Raw genomic sequence first — 18,451 nt, 5'->3', positions numbered from 1 at the left:
TGACTCATGTTCCTTCATCAGATCCCTCTCTGAGGCGCATGTACGTCCACTTCTCCCTCATCTGTAATTACAAGCTTTCTGTTCTCCCCTCAATTGCTTTTTTTAATTCTCTATAGAGAATCAGGACCATAGAGATGATTTTGAATACCGCTTCACACCCCTGGTCAGAGAAGCAGGCTAAAGATTTCAGGTGGCAGTAGGGATGGGGGAAAACCTGAACAAAAGTACCACTATGGGCTTTATGGCAAAGCACCTTCCCTCTCCTTCCCTGAGTCCCATCCCCTTCAATAATGGAACTGCCTAAAGAATCCAGACTTAGAGGTGTTTTTCCTGGGGTTGGAGGGAAGGCACGGGACCGGGAAAGGAGGCCCCCCGCTTTCCTCCCTGTCCCGCCTAAGCAGGCTTCTGAAATACCAATGGGTTTTAGGCAGGGGAGAGAGGGGGCACTAAGTAGACGTGGGGAGATATCTGGGTCCTGAGCCAAGTGGAGAGGAGAATCCTCTTTCCTTGCCGTGAAGCAGCAGAGGGGAACAGCGGGGTCACTGTCCCTGAACCTCGCTCTGGGGAGGAAGCTGGCGGAAGGGAAGCAGTGGGAGGGGATGGGGAACTGGGCTGGGCCAGGAGGGGCTGCCCAGCGGAGGCCGGGGGAGGGAGCTGAAATGCCCATCACTTTGGGACCCGTTGGAAGGTACCACTCGCCCTCCGCTCCCGGTGGAGCTTCGCACCTCCCGGAGCAGTCATGGCCGAGAGCTCAGATAAAGTGCCCATCGCCCTAGCGGGCCCAGAGGACGTGGAGCAGTGCCGCCCACCCGTGAGTACCGTGCCCGGAGCACGGCCAAGCCGACCCGTAGGGATGGCGGGCGCTAGATGTAGGCTTGGGACCGTGCTCCAGGTCCCTGTCCTCCAAGGCGCCCCGTAGGCGTCCAGGAAAGCCGCCGGACAGAACCCAGGGCACCAGTGCAGGAGGGGCAGAGGGACCCGCCAGTGTGCGTGAGGGTGCAGGCTCCCAAAGGTCCCCGCGGAAAGTGCGTGTGGCTGAGGTGTGCGAGTTCGTGAGTAACTCACACTTTCCGCGCCTCCCACTCAGCCAGCGCGTACGCGGAGCTGGGGTGATGGGAAGGAAGCGGAGTCCCAGCGGGATGAAAGGTGGGCCAGGGAGGGAGCAGACCCGGGTCCCATAGCCCTCGGCACCGTATCGGGGTTCCCGAGCGCGCCCCTGGAGGCGAGGCCCGGTGTGCGAGCCGTCCCTCTGCCCTCCCCATCTGTCTCCCCCCCCCCCCTCCGTAGGCGTACACCGCGGTGGCAGTGAGACCCTCCAGCCCCGGGCGGCTGCTCAAGGTCGGAGCCGTGGTCCTCGTTTCGGGGGCGCTGCTGCTGCTCTTCGGGGCCATCGGCGCCTTTTACTTCTGGAAGGTGAATGACAAACATGTGAGTCCCGGGGTACCACGGCTAGCGGGGCTCGGACTCCGGCGCCGGGTCCTCCTGGCGCGCAAGTGCGCTGGGAGGCCCAGGGACCGCGGGGCGGGAGGGGCTCAGTAGCCCCGCAGGGGTAGGGCGAGGGAGAAGAGCGCTGTGGGGAGGGGTAAGGGTCTGGCCCTGGCTCAGTTATGCCCCCGGACAGCCCCTGAAAGGAGCCCCAAGGGGTTTCCTTAGGAGCACAATGGACCCTGCTCCAGAGATGGTCTAATTCCAACAGAGGATAGTTTTTATTGTCTTAGGGAATTCATGAATATTAAAAATGCAGAAGAATAGTGGTCTGTATTAAGAGCTAGGATAAGGTCTAGGCTCTGGGATTCATTTGCTGTACGACCTTCCGCAGGTGATTTAATCGTTCTGGAGTTCTTTCGTCATCTGTAAGATGAGGTTGGACCAGATCTCTTGAGTTCTAAAGGGCTCTGACTTTTCTAGCTCTAAAGGATTATGATCCTAAGAGAGCTAAAACTAATATAAGGAAATGAACATTCCAAAAATTATCTGATTGCCCCAAATGTCTTTGAAGGGAGCAGCCAGAACCAGGTATTAGAAAGAACTCAAGTCTTTTAAGGCAATTTCATCTGACTTCTGCAGCAACTTCTCATCTCTTAAAAGAAGTGCAGGAAGAAAATGGAAGGTCCTTAAAGATGTTAAACAATATATTTAAAAACCAAATCTTCCATTGGTTAATAAATTCCCCACCGAATTGTCTCCCTACTTTACTTGTATGCAAATATTTATTTTCGAAGGAGTTCAAGGAACAAAATTATTTCAAACTTCCCTTGGAAGAGTTCCGATGTGCATTTTATAAGGCAAGAATTTCATTCTCCTACGTAAAAAGGGTATCTCGATAACTACTGGACAAAGTCTACCATGAGCTTAAATCTAGTAATGGGGAAAAATCCATCTCGAACCCCCCGTATATACAAAGGACTGTTTCTTAAAACTCTCCACAGAGCATTTTTTAGCTCTCTACTGCCCCTCCTTCATTCCCTCCTCTTCTGTCTATTCCTGCTTCCTTTTTCCTCCTCCCCCTCTCCAGGGAATTCAAAGCATGAGCTAATTCCAGTACTTAGAGAAAACGGTGCAGAAAACGACCAGCCATTTTGCACCTTACAGCATCTTCCAGAGACATTGAAATTTGTATTCTTAAACTCCAAGGCCTAATGTAGATAAGCAAGCATACCAGATATCAGTGAATCTGTTGTAGAGGCCCTATAATGTTTAAAATCATCATCATTTAAGATGACAATGGTAGTGTTTAGTGAAAAACTGGGCCATATGATCCCATTTTAAAGCAACAATTCTGGACAAAGGAATAGATTTCAACATATAAATCTCTACTGGAAACTGAGGGTTAAGATTGTCTCCTCTTTGGAAAGCTTTATGGTATTTGACTATAAATTCATACTTTTAGATGAAAACAGTAAAGAAATAAATAACTCAATTCTCATTGTCATATCATGATAAACAACTGGTTTTCATATAGTTAGTTGTGCTATGTATATATGTATCTGACATTTGGCACTTAATTTAAGAAAAACATTTCTAATTCACAAGATTTTAAAATGAATAAAGAATCATGCATTAAGTGAGGATTATTCATGTCTTGTTTCATCACAAGTTGATTAGTTTTATGGGAAAAAAAAAAATTGCTAAGAATACCCAGAAATAGTGAAGTACATAATTGTCAACAATAAAAGTCACTGATAGCATTTTACAGGCCAATGGGATCATAAAGAAAATTACAGGGTATTCTTGTGTTATTTTGCTATAGTAAAACCCTGACTTGAGCCTTATATACTTGCAAATGTATATCATACAGATAGGAAACATTCTGAACAAAATTCCTAAGAGAGTCAAACGCCCATTTTTCAATCTCCACATTTCTTCAATTCATTCCTTTCTATTCATAAGTAATCATTCTAAATCAAACCCTCATTACCTTATTCTTGGACTATAACAATAGCTTCTTATTTGGTTCTCTGTATCTGGTATCTTTTCCTTTCCAATCTATCCTTCACACAGTTGCCAAAGTGATATTCCTGAAACACAGGTTTGACCATTATCTTACTCATATTCAAGCTTCCCAAGCCCTCTAGGATATAATACCAAGTCTCATTTAGCCTTGGAAGCCCTGAACAGTCTGACTCCAACTCACCTTTCCAGGATTTCACCATCTATTCAACATTTGAGCCAAACTAGCCTCCCTGATGCTCCCCATATCCTGTATCTTTTCTCACTTTTTAGCAGCTGCAAAGGCTATCCCTCATGTCTGGAATACTCTTCTCTTCCACTGCTCTGCCTCTTGTAATTCCCAGGTCCCTGTAAGGTCATTTACACAAGGTTTTTCCAGGTTCCCTCAATTGCTAGTGCTTCACCCTCTCAACCCTACCTAATTGCTTTATATATTGTGTTTGTGTACCTGTTGGGGAGGGAGACTGCTTCCCATTTCTCCAGAAGATGTAAATTCTTAGCTATCATGATTCTCTCATCTCTCTTTGTCTTCGTATCTTCAGTGTTTGGCATGTTGTGGGCACTTTATAATAATTTGTTGAATAATTTATATGTATACAGAGACAAGTATATACTGTGTATATTCCCAGCACATGCTCAGTTCCAGGTCTGCTTTCTATTAGGCCATCCTACCCCATGCAACAATAGTAGCAAAAGAATAATATATTTAGTCTTTTCTTCACAGACTAATTTCTTTGAGTGATCTTTTTAGTTACAGAAACCAAGTCACTCTTGTATTATATGAACTTTGTTAAAACACCTATTTGCCCTTTGAAAGGCACCATATTCAACAATATTGAGGCAAACAAGACAGTTCATTGTCCTTATGTAGCAATAGTTTCTAACAATATGGAAAAACAGAGCTATTCATGAGTCCAGGGACCTCACTGGAGCCCAAGGCCATGTTTTTTATAGCCCAACCCTTCTTGCTATCAACTACTATTCTTACTGTGCTCAGTCTGTCTTTAAAACTTACATAGCTCCAATAAGAAATACATGGAAACTAAAGATATATAGATATCATCATTATTACTAACCTAGTTCTCTGTTATTGTAGTCTAAGGTAAGGAACCCCCAATGGGGAAACTTTTGCTATTAAAGCAAATCTATAACTGTTCTACAACTTATCTTGAATTTCTTGGAGGCTCTGAGAACTTACTTCCCTAGCATCACCAACTGGTATGTGTCAAAAGCAGTACTTTAACCCAGGGACTTCCAGACTCAGAGGTTAGCTTTTTATCTATGTGTGCATATGTGGGGACCAATAGTAGAGGGTGAATGAGAAATGTCAACTGAGAATCAGACACAAAAAAATTGTGTCCACTCAAATTGTTGTAGCTATTCTTTAGTTTCCTTTGTCACAAAGTAGATCACAGATTTAAAAGAGGAGATCTTTACATCCTTCCTTAGCCTGGTGAAGCCCATGGACCCCTTCTCAGGTTTACAAAGGAAACCATTATGTTGAACTATAAGTACTCAACAACTTCATGAATCCCAAGTCAAGAGCCCTTGGAATTAAGTCTAGATGAATTCCCTTACCATACCTTCTGTGCTCCTGATAATGAAAAATGTGGGATCCTTAAGGGCAAGGACTGTTTCATTTTTGTCTATATTCTCCAATACTTTTCACATAACAGGCATTTAACAGATTCATGAAAGTAGTCCTCTCTTTTTACTCCCATTTCCTTTAAAACCTATTAAAATCCAAGTTGTTGACTTTTACTATTAGCAAATTTGGATCTGAAGGGAAATAATTTGCCCAAGGTCATATAGGTAAAAAATGGAAAAGCTGCAATTCAATCCCAGCTGCATCTGACTTCTAATTTAATACTAGCTTTGATATACCAAGCTGCTTCAAATTACTAAGTAAAATAAAAATAATAAAGAAACACACAAGAAGATCCAGGAACATTTTCTTTATAATACTTGCTAATTCATCAAAGACGACTCTGGGCGCCAATTCTGTCTACAAAAATAGGGAATGAATGTGATTGCTAGTTCTATTCCAACAAAATGACACATAACAACACAATGTGAATGCCTTGGGAATTCATTTTAACGAGATATTCCCTGTACTGGTCTAATACAGACATGAAGATTGACCTTGTTTAAAGCAAATGTGAGCTATTTAACAAGCTCTAAGATTCAGTGACTCTGTAAAATACTATATGTTCTGTATAACAAGCTCTAGGATTGATTCTATAAAACACCCCAACAAACAACATTTGTTAACTGTCTCTATATTACTTAATTAGAACCCATTCTTGATTAAGCCACTACCACTATTACAAGCTGGTTTCTCCCAATACAGCACATCCCCCTGGGCATCCTGCCAACACCACTTCCCATTCATGAAAGGGTGCAGAACAAAAGACATTCTAGATTTTTTTGTTTAGAACTGCATTGAGGGATTAATGTGGATGAGGTTCTACCATAAATACATGTATAACTATTAACGACAGATGTTAGGGTCCTTGGAAAAAATGAAAGTCATATTGTATATTGAAGGGCTAAAGAGCCGCTGATTGCTTTAAAAAAAAAAAAAAGGCACTAACTCCTTCTGTTCAATTCCAGATTTACAATGTCCATTATACCATGAGTATTAATGGAAAAATACAGGAGGGAACAATGGAAATAGATGCTGGGAACAACTTGGAGACCTTTAAAATAGGAAGCGGAGCTGAAGAAGCAATTGAAGTTAATGATTTCCAGAATGTGAGTAGATTTGACTCATTTTAAAGATTTAATGATTCCACTCCTTTTGGATTCATCCAGCACAGGCAGAAGCACCATTTCATATGCATAACCCAAGCAGTAAATATATTTTTATGGAGAGAATCTGTTATCAAGCTTAGATCATAAGCAGGGGTCTTTAAAAAAAAAAAAAAAAAGCATGAAATCAGATGGTGTAGTTCTATTACTACTGTCTTTTATTAAGCCTTCCACTGCTCACCTGGCCAACTCCTCCAATTATCAAAGAATTAGCTCAGTGGAATCAACATGTAGTGAAACTAAAAGCAGCTTATTTCCCTTCATCCTGTTTCCAGGCACTTGTCTGATTTGATAAACTGGAGGAGTGATTGATATAATTTTGCTTCTTTTAGCTCCCTTTATTTTACTACTTTAATACTACTTGCTTGCTTAAATTGTTTGCTTAAAATCCCTGCATAGATTCGAGGGGAGAACAGTTAAAAAGAGGGCACAGAGAGAGAAGCGGAGACATACAGGAAAAATGGAGAAGAGGAAAGAAAGGAGAGAGGAAAATTTGGGGGGCAGGGGGGAGCTTTATGGACAGTATCTTTCTTTCCAACTGGTATTATCCCCTTTCGCTTATTTGATTTCAGTACTCTCTGCACAGAGCACCTAATTCAGCACTCATCTCTAGTTTCTCCTGCTCTTGATTAAACACGTTTCTCTTTTCTCTGTACGAAGATTGAGACTTAAAAGGGAGAAACAAAAAATCTGTCCTATATTAACTATAGCAGAAGTACATTCTCTACTCAGCTGAAAGCAAAAAAAAAATCATTCTAATAGTCTTATTACCTATTGATATCTTTACAGATCCCATATACATAGTTCAAAATTTCCCACAAATTTCATTAAATATGGTCCACAATTTAGACTTAGGGGCCCTATAGTAGGAGTGAAAATTCCCTTAACTCAGATCACTTCATTATAGCTGTAACCAGGTTCTCAAAGACTGTGCAGAACAAAGCTCTGGAAGACCAAAGGGCTTCAATGGCTTTGAGTTATTGTCTAAAAGTTGAGCCTAGTTAAGTCAGGAAGACTCATCCATCATGGTATCAGATTGATCATTTTTTTTGGCTACATTCTTGAAGACCAAGTGGCAGGGATTTCAAGAGTCATCAATGGAAGAATAATGCATATCTTCCTTGAAGAACTTGAAAATCAATATGCTTGTAGAATGGATCCAATCACCTTAGATCTTAAGCCCTCAGAAAGTATACCTTTTAAGTTCTTCTGAAACCTTTCTTTTTGATCAGAGGAAAAAGAAAAGGAAAGAGAGAAGGAAAAGTAAAAAGCGTATGAATACAAAATCACTCTTCCCAAGTCATGTTTCACATTCTACCCAGGCCATCTTTAAAATCACAGGGATCAAGGGCCTTCAAAGACCAGCTAGTTTAATCTTTCCTTTGGACAATGAATAAATGGAGACTTAGAGATGATGGAACAAGATTAGCATCCTACCTCAGCATGTAACCATTTCCTGAAGCATATAACCATAATCAAACCAATACTACTACTACAAGTGAAAAACCTATTAGCTCTGTTATGTATCACTGACTGTCCCTGTGAATTCTCAAACCAATGCATTCCTCCCAGTCTTCCTCTCCCATAAGTATTAAATTGCAATTTAATACTTTAGACATTTTAAATTCCTTTAAGGGCAGGAACCATATGGCTTTCATATTTGTATCTCTAGCACTTGGCACAAGGTAAATGCCTAACAAAAACTTTTTCATTCATTTATTACATTTATTCAAAAAGTAGAGAAAGAAAGTCACATTCTTCAATTTAAAGTCTGCAAAACACTTTGCCTATAACTTAAATATGGGGCAAAATTTCACTTTAGCTTTCTTCAAACTCTTAGAATTTTATGAATTCTGTTCTAAAGAGTGAAATTTGTTTTTTGCCACAAAAACGAAATATCATAATAAACCTAAAATGCTAAAATCCACAACACTAAACTAAGTAAAGAGACTTACCCAATAAATTTTGAAAGATCAGTCACATTGATAACCATTGATTGCTATGGACACTAGAGTTGTGAGCTTTGTTATGATGTGATTGCTGAGGTTAGTAAGTGGACAAAGTAAAGTCACTTTGAGAACAGGGTGTGGGCACAAGACATCAAAGCTCCTAAGAAAGATTTAAGAAGATAGCTATCTGGTCTAAGATTATGTTAATTTATTTACCCTTTTATCTCAAAGTCCTCTGGAAATATCTATAAAGTCAGTTAAAGAATCAGTCTTCAGTTGTGTTGATTTATTTACTCTGTAGCCCTCAAGTGGGATGCAAGTCTAAAACAAGAGCCAGGCCTGCTCTTCAGAGGTAGAAGGGATGGAAGAGATGATGTACAAAATAAACAGTAAATAATATTTTCTTATACAGCATGATAAATGTGAAGATATATTTAGGAGAATTGTACATGTTTGAACACTAGGTTTTGTAAGGGTGAATGCTGGAAAACTACCTTTGCATGTGCTTTGAAAAATAAAAAGCTATTAAAAAATAAAAAACAGTAAATAGAAAGGCTATATGTCATAAAGGCAAAATTAGTGATACAATGTCCTATAGGATTCAAATATAGGAAAAAATAACTACTGGCCAATGGGGTTCTGGGAAGGCTTCATGGAGATATATCTGAACTCATAGTTGAAGAATTAAGTAGTTTTCCAAGAAGTGGAGGATCAAATGGCATGCCAAGAAATACAATTATTCGTAACCAACCAAAGATCTTTTTGTTGTTGTTAGGGCATCACTGGAATCCGTTTTGCTGGAGGAGAAAAATGTTATATTAAAGTTCAAGTGAAAGCTCACATACCTCAGGTGGATGCCAAGACTAAACAGAGCATCAGCTCAGAACTGGTAAGTAGCAACTTGCTGACAAAATAGAAAGACTAATTCCAAATAACCTGTGGTAAAAACCCTTCATCTTCAATCTCCTGTTCTTAGAAAACTGAACAGAGGTCAAATTTCCATTTCTTCTTTTGAAAGAAATTACTGCTTTTGTTTCTGTGACTGAAAAACTATTTTCTAAAGACTCCGCTTTCATAATGCAGTCTTTTCAAGTGATCTTATAAAATGCATGATGATTTCTGCCTCTTAAAATCTATGAGCAAATGGTGTATCCACTAGCCTCTCCCCATAAATTTCATATATGGGACCCAATTTGTCCTCTAGGTCTATGTAAACTAATTCCTCTTCCACATGACAGCTTTTCAGATTTTTAAAAAGTTGTTCTTGAAGCCTTTTTCTTTTCTATGAAAATTTTCTCAGTTTTTTCTTCTAGGAATGCTTGGGGAGCCTTTACAAGTACAGTCACTGTCTCTAGACTGGATATAGTTTGTCAATATCCCTATTAAGATGTAATAACCATAAATGAACAAAATATTAAGGATGGAATAAAAATAGACATTATAATTCTATTAAAGAAACCAAAACCACTTTTTGCAGGGGAAGAAAAGACTGTATTGGGTATGAGAAGTCCAGGGGGGGAGAGGAACTCACAACTACATCCTACTGATGACTGATATTGAGCCTGCATAAAATAAATTTCAAGTTCTTTTTCATACAATCAATTCTCTTACCTTGTATTTGTGAATTCCTGCTATCCAGCTGTCATCTAGCTAGTTAAGCCCAAACATGAGCCAATGAAAAAACTTTGTTGGCTCTCTTTGGGTTTGACAATTCCTCTATGAACTGTTCTACCCTGACATCCATAGGCTGCACTGATAAGCATAAACTTCAAAACAATTAGTTGTAGCTAATTTAACACACCCTACCTCACTCCCCCACTAGTATTTTAGTATTTTATATGGCACACAATTTGGATAAAAATAAAGCAGACTTTTATGCAATTTGTTTTTAATAAATTTTTTACAAACTTCACACAACTTTTAAAAGATAACTGTGCTTAGAGGAGAAGGGAGAGTTAGGCATTAAGAAATGAATATGATATACAAAGTAATAACATCAATAATAAAACATTGGGTAGAATAACTTAGTCTAAGCTGAACAAATGGATTAATTATGGAATAGTTTTCCACAGTAACATGAAGCTATTTTACCATGCTATAAACTTAAGGAGAAAAGTGTAAATGAAGTGCTGCTTTACATTAAAAAAAAAAAAAAAAAAAAAGGATAAAGTATTTTGATATCCCCAACCTACTGCAAATGAATAAATACATGAAAGGAACAACTTGGCAAAATAAATTTGTCTCCTGTGTTATCAAACCACTCTCAGGAAGCTGCTATATAAGAAAACCTAGAGTTTAACTTTGAAATCTCACTAGTATGCTTGATGCCACAGACATCTGAAATATGTTTTGCTACAGCTAGAAAATGTCAGAATGGTTTATGTTAAATAATACTTTGAACTAAAAAACATTAAAGAAGAAATCATTTGCATCTCCCTCTTCAAACTCTTTGAAACAACAAAACCTGCAGGGTTGGACCTATCTTCAAAAGGGGGCTGAGGGGAGATTGGTACCTGTATTTTTATTAGAATTTGGGGGACCATTCAATTACTTTTCCTCCTAAAGCTTGAATTATCAGCAGCTGGTAAGCCGAAAACTAAAAAGCAGATAAATTTCACTTTCAACTCAGGACCCAGGCTTTTCTTTGTGGCAACAATTACAACATTATAAAATTCAAAGAAGCATCCCTGAATGACACACCTCTGAAGATTATGCAAATAACTACAAAAAGAAGCCAATCTCTGCAAAAGACACCTGGTATTCATTTCCCATGAAACTTGTATAAAATTTAATAATCTTACAAGAACAACTAAATCTCAAATATGTCCATGCATGTGGAAAATGACCCATTGTCCTCTGCTAAACTACCAGTGCATTTTGTTTTAACTGCTCACAGGAAGGCAAGATCATGCCAGTTAAATTTGAAGAAAATTCTCTGATCTGGGTAGCTGCAGACCAGCCTATTAAAGATAACAGCTTCCTGAGTCCTAAAATCCTAGAACTTTGTGGAGATCTGCCTATTTTCTGGCTTAAACCAACACATCCAAAAGGTAACATTTTAATTTTCAGATGAACACTACTTAGAATTCTCCCTATTTTGTATCAGGATCTTGAAAGTTATTCTACACTAAGCATAACAAAACTGGGTCAATTAGATAAATCAAGATATATAGACAGACCTTAAAAATTAGTAAGCTAGATAAAAGAGGAAAGAAAGACAACTGTAATTGAGCATTAAAGGTAGGGGAATGAGAATAAAAATAATTATATTAATTACCTATACTTTTCATTTAATTAACTTTGTTCTTTAGTTTTGCCTCTGAATCTTTGTTGTTTGTTCATTTTAATTTTGCTCTTCTGCCCTGAACATAAAATCATTTTCACACACAGAATTATGAAAGTATATGCAAAAACTCATCACACAATTCAAGCCTTAAGCACTGGTTTTCAAATCTTAGTTTAAAAGAAAAAAATTTAAAAAGATTCCAGTTAGGTCCAAAGCTACAAGTATATACTCATCATAAGGTCCATATATCTAGTAATATACTTGATTCATCTCTTCTCCTGGCAGAGATGAATTTTGCATTTGTTTGTTAAGTATTACAGCATCCAACAAAATCCTCAGAAATTCTCTGGAATTCTAAGTTTTATGGGAGTTGCCAGAGAGAACTGAGAGATAAAGTGACTTATTTGCCCAATGACTACAGTATCAGAAACAAGACTTAAAACCAGGTATTCCTGACTATAAGGCCAAGTCTCTACTATAAGGCTGTATTTCAGACCTATATATAACATGCTGAATTTCATCAATATACAACTAAACATGAGATTATTTCAGAATTAATTTTTTTCTTTAAAAGCAAACCCCTTCAAATTTATGCTTAAATACATACACATCACATATGCATGTGTGTGTCTATATATTTATGCACACACAGACATTTAAAATATTAAAAGGAAACCAAAAAAGATCGTATGTTGCCATTTAGTATTGGTCAATTCAGATTATAGTCACTAAATGTCTTAGAGAATGGCCTAAGTATCTAGCAGGCAGTTGACAATTCACCCACTTCAGAACTGAAAGTTTAAGAAAGAATATAGCTGGAGTTAAAATATTTGGGGGGTCATCTGACCTCATGGAAGCAAATGAGATCAACAGGAAGTAACAGTGAGAAAATGGCTCAGGATAGAGTTATTGGTGGGTAGTATCTGCAAAAGATACTGGTGATTGGTGCAAAAAGATGGATGGTGATTGAGCAAAAGACACTGAGAAGGAAAAGACAGGTAAAACCAAAACCACAGAATGAGTTAGAAGGTCATTTTAAAAGGCCATCTAATCCAACCATAAAGCTGCTACTTTTTCAATAGAAACAACAGACCTTGGAGAATTTTGAGAAGGTCAGCAGAATTTGAAGTCAGATTGCTAAGGGTTGAGAAGTACTTGGGTAGTGAAAACATCAAGTAAAGTGGAAGGTTCAAGGAGTAAACAAGAAAGCCTCCCCTCCCCCCCAAAAAAAAGAGAGAGAAGAGGGAGAAAGGAAATATTATAAGGGAAGAAAGAAGAGGACAAAACAATATGAATGATGTGATTTCCTGTAGCAATCAGAAGTTTGGGAGAAGCAAATGAACAGAGTAATAAAATATAAGGGGAGAATAACACAAAACTGAGAATGGATAAAGTAATAAGTAGCAGGACAAAGGGCCAAGAAAATCAAGGGTAGAGTTGAAGTGGTTAAATACCAGATCAAGACTGTGAAGAGAGGAAACTGAGATTAGAGCAATAAATTAGGAGGACAGGGAGATTTGAAGGGAATGGAAGTTGAGCTGAAGATAATATAAAAGAAGAACTTTGTGAACTTTCAAGTAACATATACTCCCATATGTGTCAGCTATTATCATTTTATTAATATTATCCCAACAAATCTCTGAAGTACTCAATTCTTTGTTCCAACATTTTTTACCTTTATGTGTTTGAATAACAGAAACTCCAGGGGGGGAGAGGGGGGCTCAACAAATCGCACATCATGAGTGGGAGCTATCTATAACTTAAAAATTGCTTCAGCATATTTGATCTTTGTTAAGATTTCAAATTTTGTGACATTTTGATGCTCAGTTTTGACATGTCATTCAGAGAACAACTCTAGAAGCTAAGAGATCCAAGTTCCCATTTCAGGTCAAGTAGTAGCCATGTAACTTTGAACAAGCAACTGAAATTCTTAGAATGTATTTTCTCATCCATAAAATGAGAATAATAGTTAACTGTCTCTTTCATTGGGACAAGAGGTATTTTTAAACTGAATTAAGTTTGGTGAGATAAAAGATGTGAAAGAGCCTTTCAAACGGTAAAGTTTTATACAATTGTTAATCTATGCAATCTGATTACCATTACTATTCCAGATTCTGTCCAGTGTTAATTTTGAAAATTCTCTTCATATCCATATTAGTCTAAAGGAATTTTGGTTGTTTTAATGATCCCTTAGGTCATTCCATGAGCTACTAAGCCATCTTGCCACCTTCCTTTTCTCTAGGATTTGGCAAGGAGCAAGAGCACACCAATGTCAACTACAATTTTAATATTTTTAACTGCTTTTTATCATGTTGAGTAATTAAAATAAGTGCCTTGAATTTAAAAAACTAACTTCTCATGAAAACAGAACTATTATGCATTGATATTCTTTAAAAAACCATACTGCTTGTATTCATCATCATACTTACTAGGGAACAGACATGATCTATGAAAAATAAGTTTTGAAAAGTTTTTGAAACACAATTAATTAGATGCCATTTTCATTACTCATCAAAGAAGAGACAAGTTTTTCAAATACCTACCTGAATTGTGACTTTCTGCTTCACTTTCATATAGAAGCAATAAAATTTGAATTTTTTTTTTTTAACCTAAGGAAATGTCTTTTTTTTACAGAAAACCAAAGAGAACGAAGAGAAATCTTGAGAAAAATTCATCAAGCTACTACAAGAAGAGCAAACAGTAGACCACAGGGTAATTCAAGATCTGTAAGGCCAGTTAATGAAACAAGGCCCAGTATTCAAGAGGATACAGAACGCTTCAATCCAGATAATCCTTACCATGTGAGTCACATTAATTCAGCACTAAAATGATGTTTCAGCATATTTACTTTAAAATAAACATTTAACATTCAATGGAAACTTTTTTGTGATTTAGTAATAACTTAAAATATAGACCTATGAGAATAAAGCCCTCCCTCCCGCCATTCCAGCCCCCTTGCCCATGTATAGGTAAATCTTGACAGACCCAACTGGAACTTTTATTTAACCTACATTTTTTTCTGCATTGCACTTAAAAAGGCAAATTTAAGAATCCAAATATTTTAGATTTCTTTTTTTTTTAAGCAACAAAACAGAGGGTCAGAACACATTCTGGCCCATCTTTTCCACCAAATCACTTCCCCCCCCCAATTTTTTGTTCTGATTACTTGTATTGCACTAATTCTAGCATTTTGAAGCCTATAGTTAAAAGTTAAGCTCTAGAATTTGGTCTCATTATTGTACAATATCTTTTTCTCGGTAAAAAGATTCAAGTATTTTTTTATCCCCAGTGCTGAAATGAAGGCAGGAGGAAATTATATCACTTCTCTAGGATCCAGATAGAGAATTATAATTTGAATTATTATATTTAGTTCCCCTCTCTTCTACCATTAGATCACTTGATTCCAAATTATGCCATCTAGAAACTAAGAGCCATCCCAACAAGAAATCCTTAGGTGCCCCACAGAAACTAAATTGGCAGCAGATGATTTTTTTTGTTGTTGTTCTATGTGTCTGTGTGCTTAATGATACCTGATAACCACATCACATTAAATATAAGAAACTGCAATGTAGCACTTTCTCTCTTCACTGGCAGTTTTGTTAGGTAGAGGTTCCATGAAATCAGAAGGAATTTCATGTAACTTTCAAACTCTTAAAAATATTGAAGATCCTTCACATTAGCCTATACTGATTCTTGTGGCAATGAAAAATTCAGGATCTAATTCTCTAACCATGTACTTAACAAGTAACAAGTGAACTTTACATCCTAAAGAAAATACAAATAATTCTTTTCTCTTACAGCAACTAGAAGAGGGTGAAGGCATGACATTTGACCCCAGACTAGATCATGAAGGCATCTGCTGTATTGAGTGTCGGAGGAGTTACACTCACTGCCAAAGGATCTGTGAGCCTCTTGGTGGATACTTTCCCTGGCCATATAACTACCAAGGTTGTCGCTCAGCTTGCAGAGTAGTCATGCCCTGTAGCTGGTGGGTAGCCCGTATTTTAGGTATGGTATGAGAGGGTTTCCTATCCTAGGCACAATAACTAAGGCAAGAAAAAAAAAATTGATGAAATGATGAGACAACAGCGCGAAGATGAAGATTCTTGGAATTGAGGACACTTTAGTATATAATCATGTGTCATAATTAGATCACTCTAGAGGCCTTTTTATTTTCTATTGCTTTAAATTTTCAATGATTTATGATTTATTTCCAATGTATTTTCTCTCAGCATAGGAAAAATCCACCAAAAAAGGGGGGGGGGGGCGGCAATATGACACCAGAAACATACATTAATCTCTTTCTTTTTCCCTATGCAATCTTTTTCGCTTTACAATTTGTTTATAAATACCACCATATTCCTCTGTTCTAAAGTATATGTGAAAAGTTATGTCCAATTAGTCTAAAACTCAATTTCTACATTTGGAAGTCCCTTTCAAACCACTGAATAAGTCACAAGTCAAGTTGTCCTATTATATTATTCATGCTAAATTGCCAGGTCATTTTGTATAAAACAATCATAGCTCATTATAGCATTATATGCTCGAGACTAAGTGGAAAAAATAAGCTATGAAATGGAATGTGCTCATAGAAATGCTATCTATCCATCTCAAAGTGGTGGCAACATGGGAAGTTCTTTATCATTAGAGTATGGCACACAATGCCATAGTCTGCATACACCATCAATTCCCGGAAAATACCTTTAACCAAAGATAAATCTTCAGCGGGGTGGGGGGAAAGTAGAGGAGGGCTGAGAGAACTTTATTACTGAAGTTTAGAAAAGCAGATAATCACAACTTTCAATAAAAGGCTACCAGGAATAAAGGAGAATAGTGATTTCTACCTTTGTAGTACAAATCAGGCTGCTGGAGTAGTCCAATTATTAATAAATCCCTCTCTTGGTAATGGGGCTAAATGCTGTTGCTTGGAAGATATGGCCTTAGAGGAATAACAAATTATCTTTTGAAATTAAAATATTTCTCTAACCAAGAGCATGAAGAAATTTTACATTTTTTGACATTTAAGTTCTGAGTGCCACAATTTTAGAGAGCTGTAAGAAAAAAATTAAAAGTTGCTTTTGGAAAGATTCATAAATATTAGCTGAGAAAAGGAAGGTCATGATGCCCTTGAGAGACCACTAATCTCACAACATACTAATTTTGAATTCACCATATTTATGTGATGTGAAAATTAATATTTTTAATAAATTACACATTGCTGCCAACAAAAATACATTTAAAAATGTCAAAATATTTCCACCCTTTTCTTTCTAACTTAGTTACTGGGTCTTTATTCATATATTGCATTCAGTGAAATGGGACATGAAGCACCACTGCAAGCTGGTTCTACAAAGGAACCAAGAGAGAGCAACAGTTTGAAACAGACACAAAATCTCACAATTAGCATAGTCTCAGGCAAGAAAGAATATTTAAGAATATTAATGGACAATTAAAAATATGAAACATGCTCTTCTAAATGGTTGCCATTCTACTGCAGAAGATATTCTCAAATGATATACTTTGTCAGAAACTTCACAAATGGATAGAAATAACATAGGATGGAACATTCTTGGGGGGAGGGGGCAGTTAAAAAATCCAAAGTAAATGAACATCATCTGTGTCAGAAAACAAACTATGTATCTGGGAGTACTAGGGGTGAAAAAGGGAGAAGATAGCTGGAGTTGAGTTCAAATCAGTAAAGATAGAGGTTAAAGGGAAGGCAAGCTTTTGCTAGGTAGGATAAAATCCTGAGAGGGCCTAGAAAGAATATGTGATAACTCTCCAATTGATAAATGGTCAAAGGATATGAACAGACAATTTTCAGATGATAAAATTGAAACTATTTCCACTCATATGAAAGAGTGTTTCAAGTCACTATTGATCAGAGAAATGCAAATTAAGACAACTCTGAGATACCACTACACACCTGTCAGATTGGCTAGAATGACAGGTAAAGATAATGAGGAATGTTGGAGGGGATGTAGGAAAACAGGGACACTGATACACTGTTGGTGGAATTGTGAACACATCCAGTCATTCTGGAGAACAATTTGGAACTATGCCCAAAAAATTATCAAACTGTGCATACCCTTTGACCCAGCAGTGCTACTACTGGGCTTATACCCCAAAGAGATAATAAAGAAGGGAAAGAGACCTGTATGTGCCAAAATGTTTGTGGCAGCCCTGTTTGCAGTGGCTAGAAGCTGAAAAATGAATGAATGCCCATCAATTGGAGAATGGTTGAGTAAATTGTGGTATATGAATGTTATGGAATATTATTGTTCTCTAAGAAATGACCAGCAGGATGAATACAGAAAGGCTTGGAGGGACTTACATGAACTGATGCTAAGTGAAATGAGCAGAACCAGGAGATTATTATATACCTCAACAATGATACTGTATGAGGATGTATTCTGATAGAAGAGGATATCTTCAACAAAGAGAAGATCTAACTCGGTTCCAATTCATCAATGATGGACAGAAGCAGCTACACCCAAAGAAAGAACACTGGGAAATGAATGTAAACTGTTTGCATTTTTGTTTTTCTTCCCAGGTTATTTTTACCTTCTGAATCCAATTCTTCCTGTGCAACAAAAGAACTGTTCAGTTCTGCACACATAGTATCTAGGATATACTGTGACATATTTAACATGTATAGGACTGCTTGCCATCTGGGGGAGGGGGCGAAAAGAAGGAGGGGAAAAGTTGGAACATCAGTGAGTGCAAGGGATAATATTGTAAAAAAGAATTACCCAGGCATGGGTTCTGTCAATAAAAAGTTATTTAAAAAAAAGAAAAGAAAAGAAAAGAAAAAAGATTATGTGATAAAGGGAAGTGACTACAGCTCAGGAATTACCAGGACAGCAGTACATGATGTACACTACATGTGAAACCCATTGGGGTAAAATGTATGCTAATCTTAATTGCTTCAGTTTTTATAATAGGGTGAGAATAG

General features: G+C 37.6%; 1 protein-coding gene across 1 annotated transcript; it reads left to right on the top strand.

The window, feature by feature from the left end:
* The first annotated feature begins 627 nt into the window (after positions 1-627).
* Positions 628-16,713, top strand: CNMD (chondromodulin). The gene is made up of 7 exons (XM_023500584.2): positions 628-811; positions 1,288-1,428; positions 6,064-6,204; positions 8,986-9,099; positions 11,107-11,260; positions 14,131-14,297; positions 15,297-16,713. Exons 1-7 carry the CDS (start codon positions 740-742, stop codon positions 15,513-15,515), a joined length of 1,008 nt encoding a protein of 335 aa, XP_023356352.1. The 5' UTR covers positions 628-739; the 3' UTR covers positions 15,516-16,713.
* The last annotated feature ends 1,738 nt before the right edge of the window (positions 16,714-18,451 follow it).

This window comes from Sarcophilus harrisii, chromosome 3, assembly GCF_902635505.1.
Source record: "Sarcophilus harrisii chromosome 3, mSarHar1.11, whole genome shotgun sequence".
In the NCBI taxonomy this organism is placed as follows: Eukaryota; Metazoa; Chordata; class Mammalia; order Dasyuromorphia; family Dasyuridae; genus Sarcophilus; species Sarcophilus harrisii.
The sequence above is the reverse complement of the archived record's forward strand: the minus strand, read 5'-3'. Positions and strand labels throughout refer to the sequence as shown.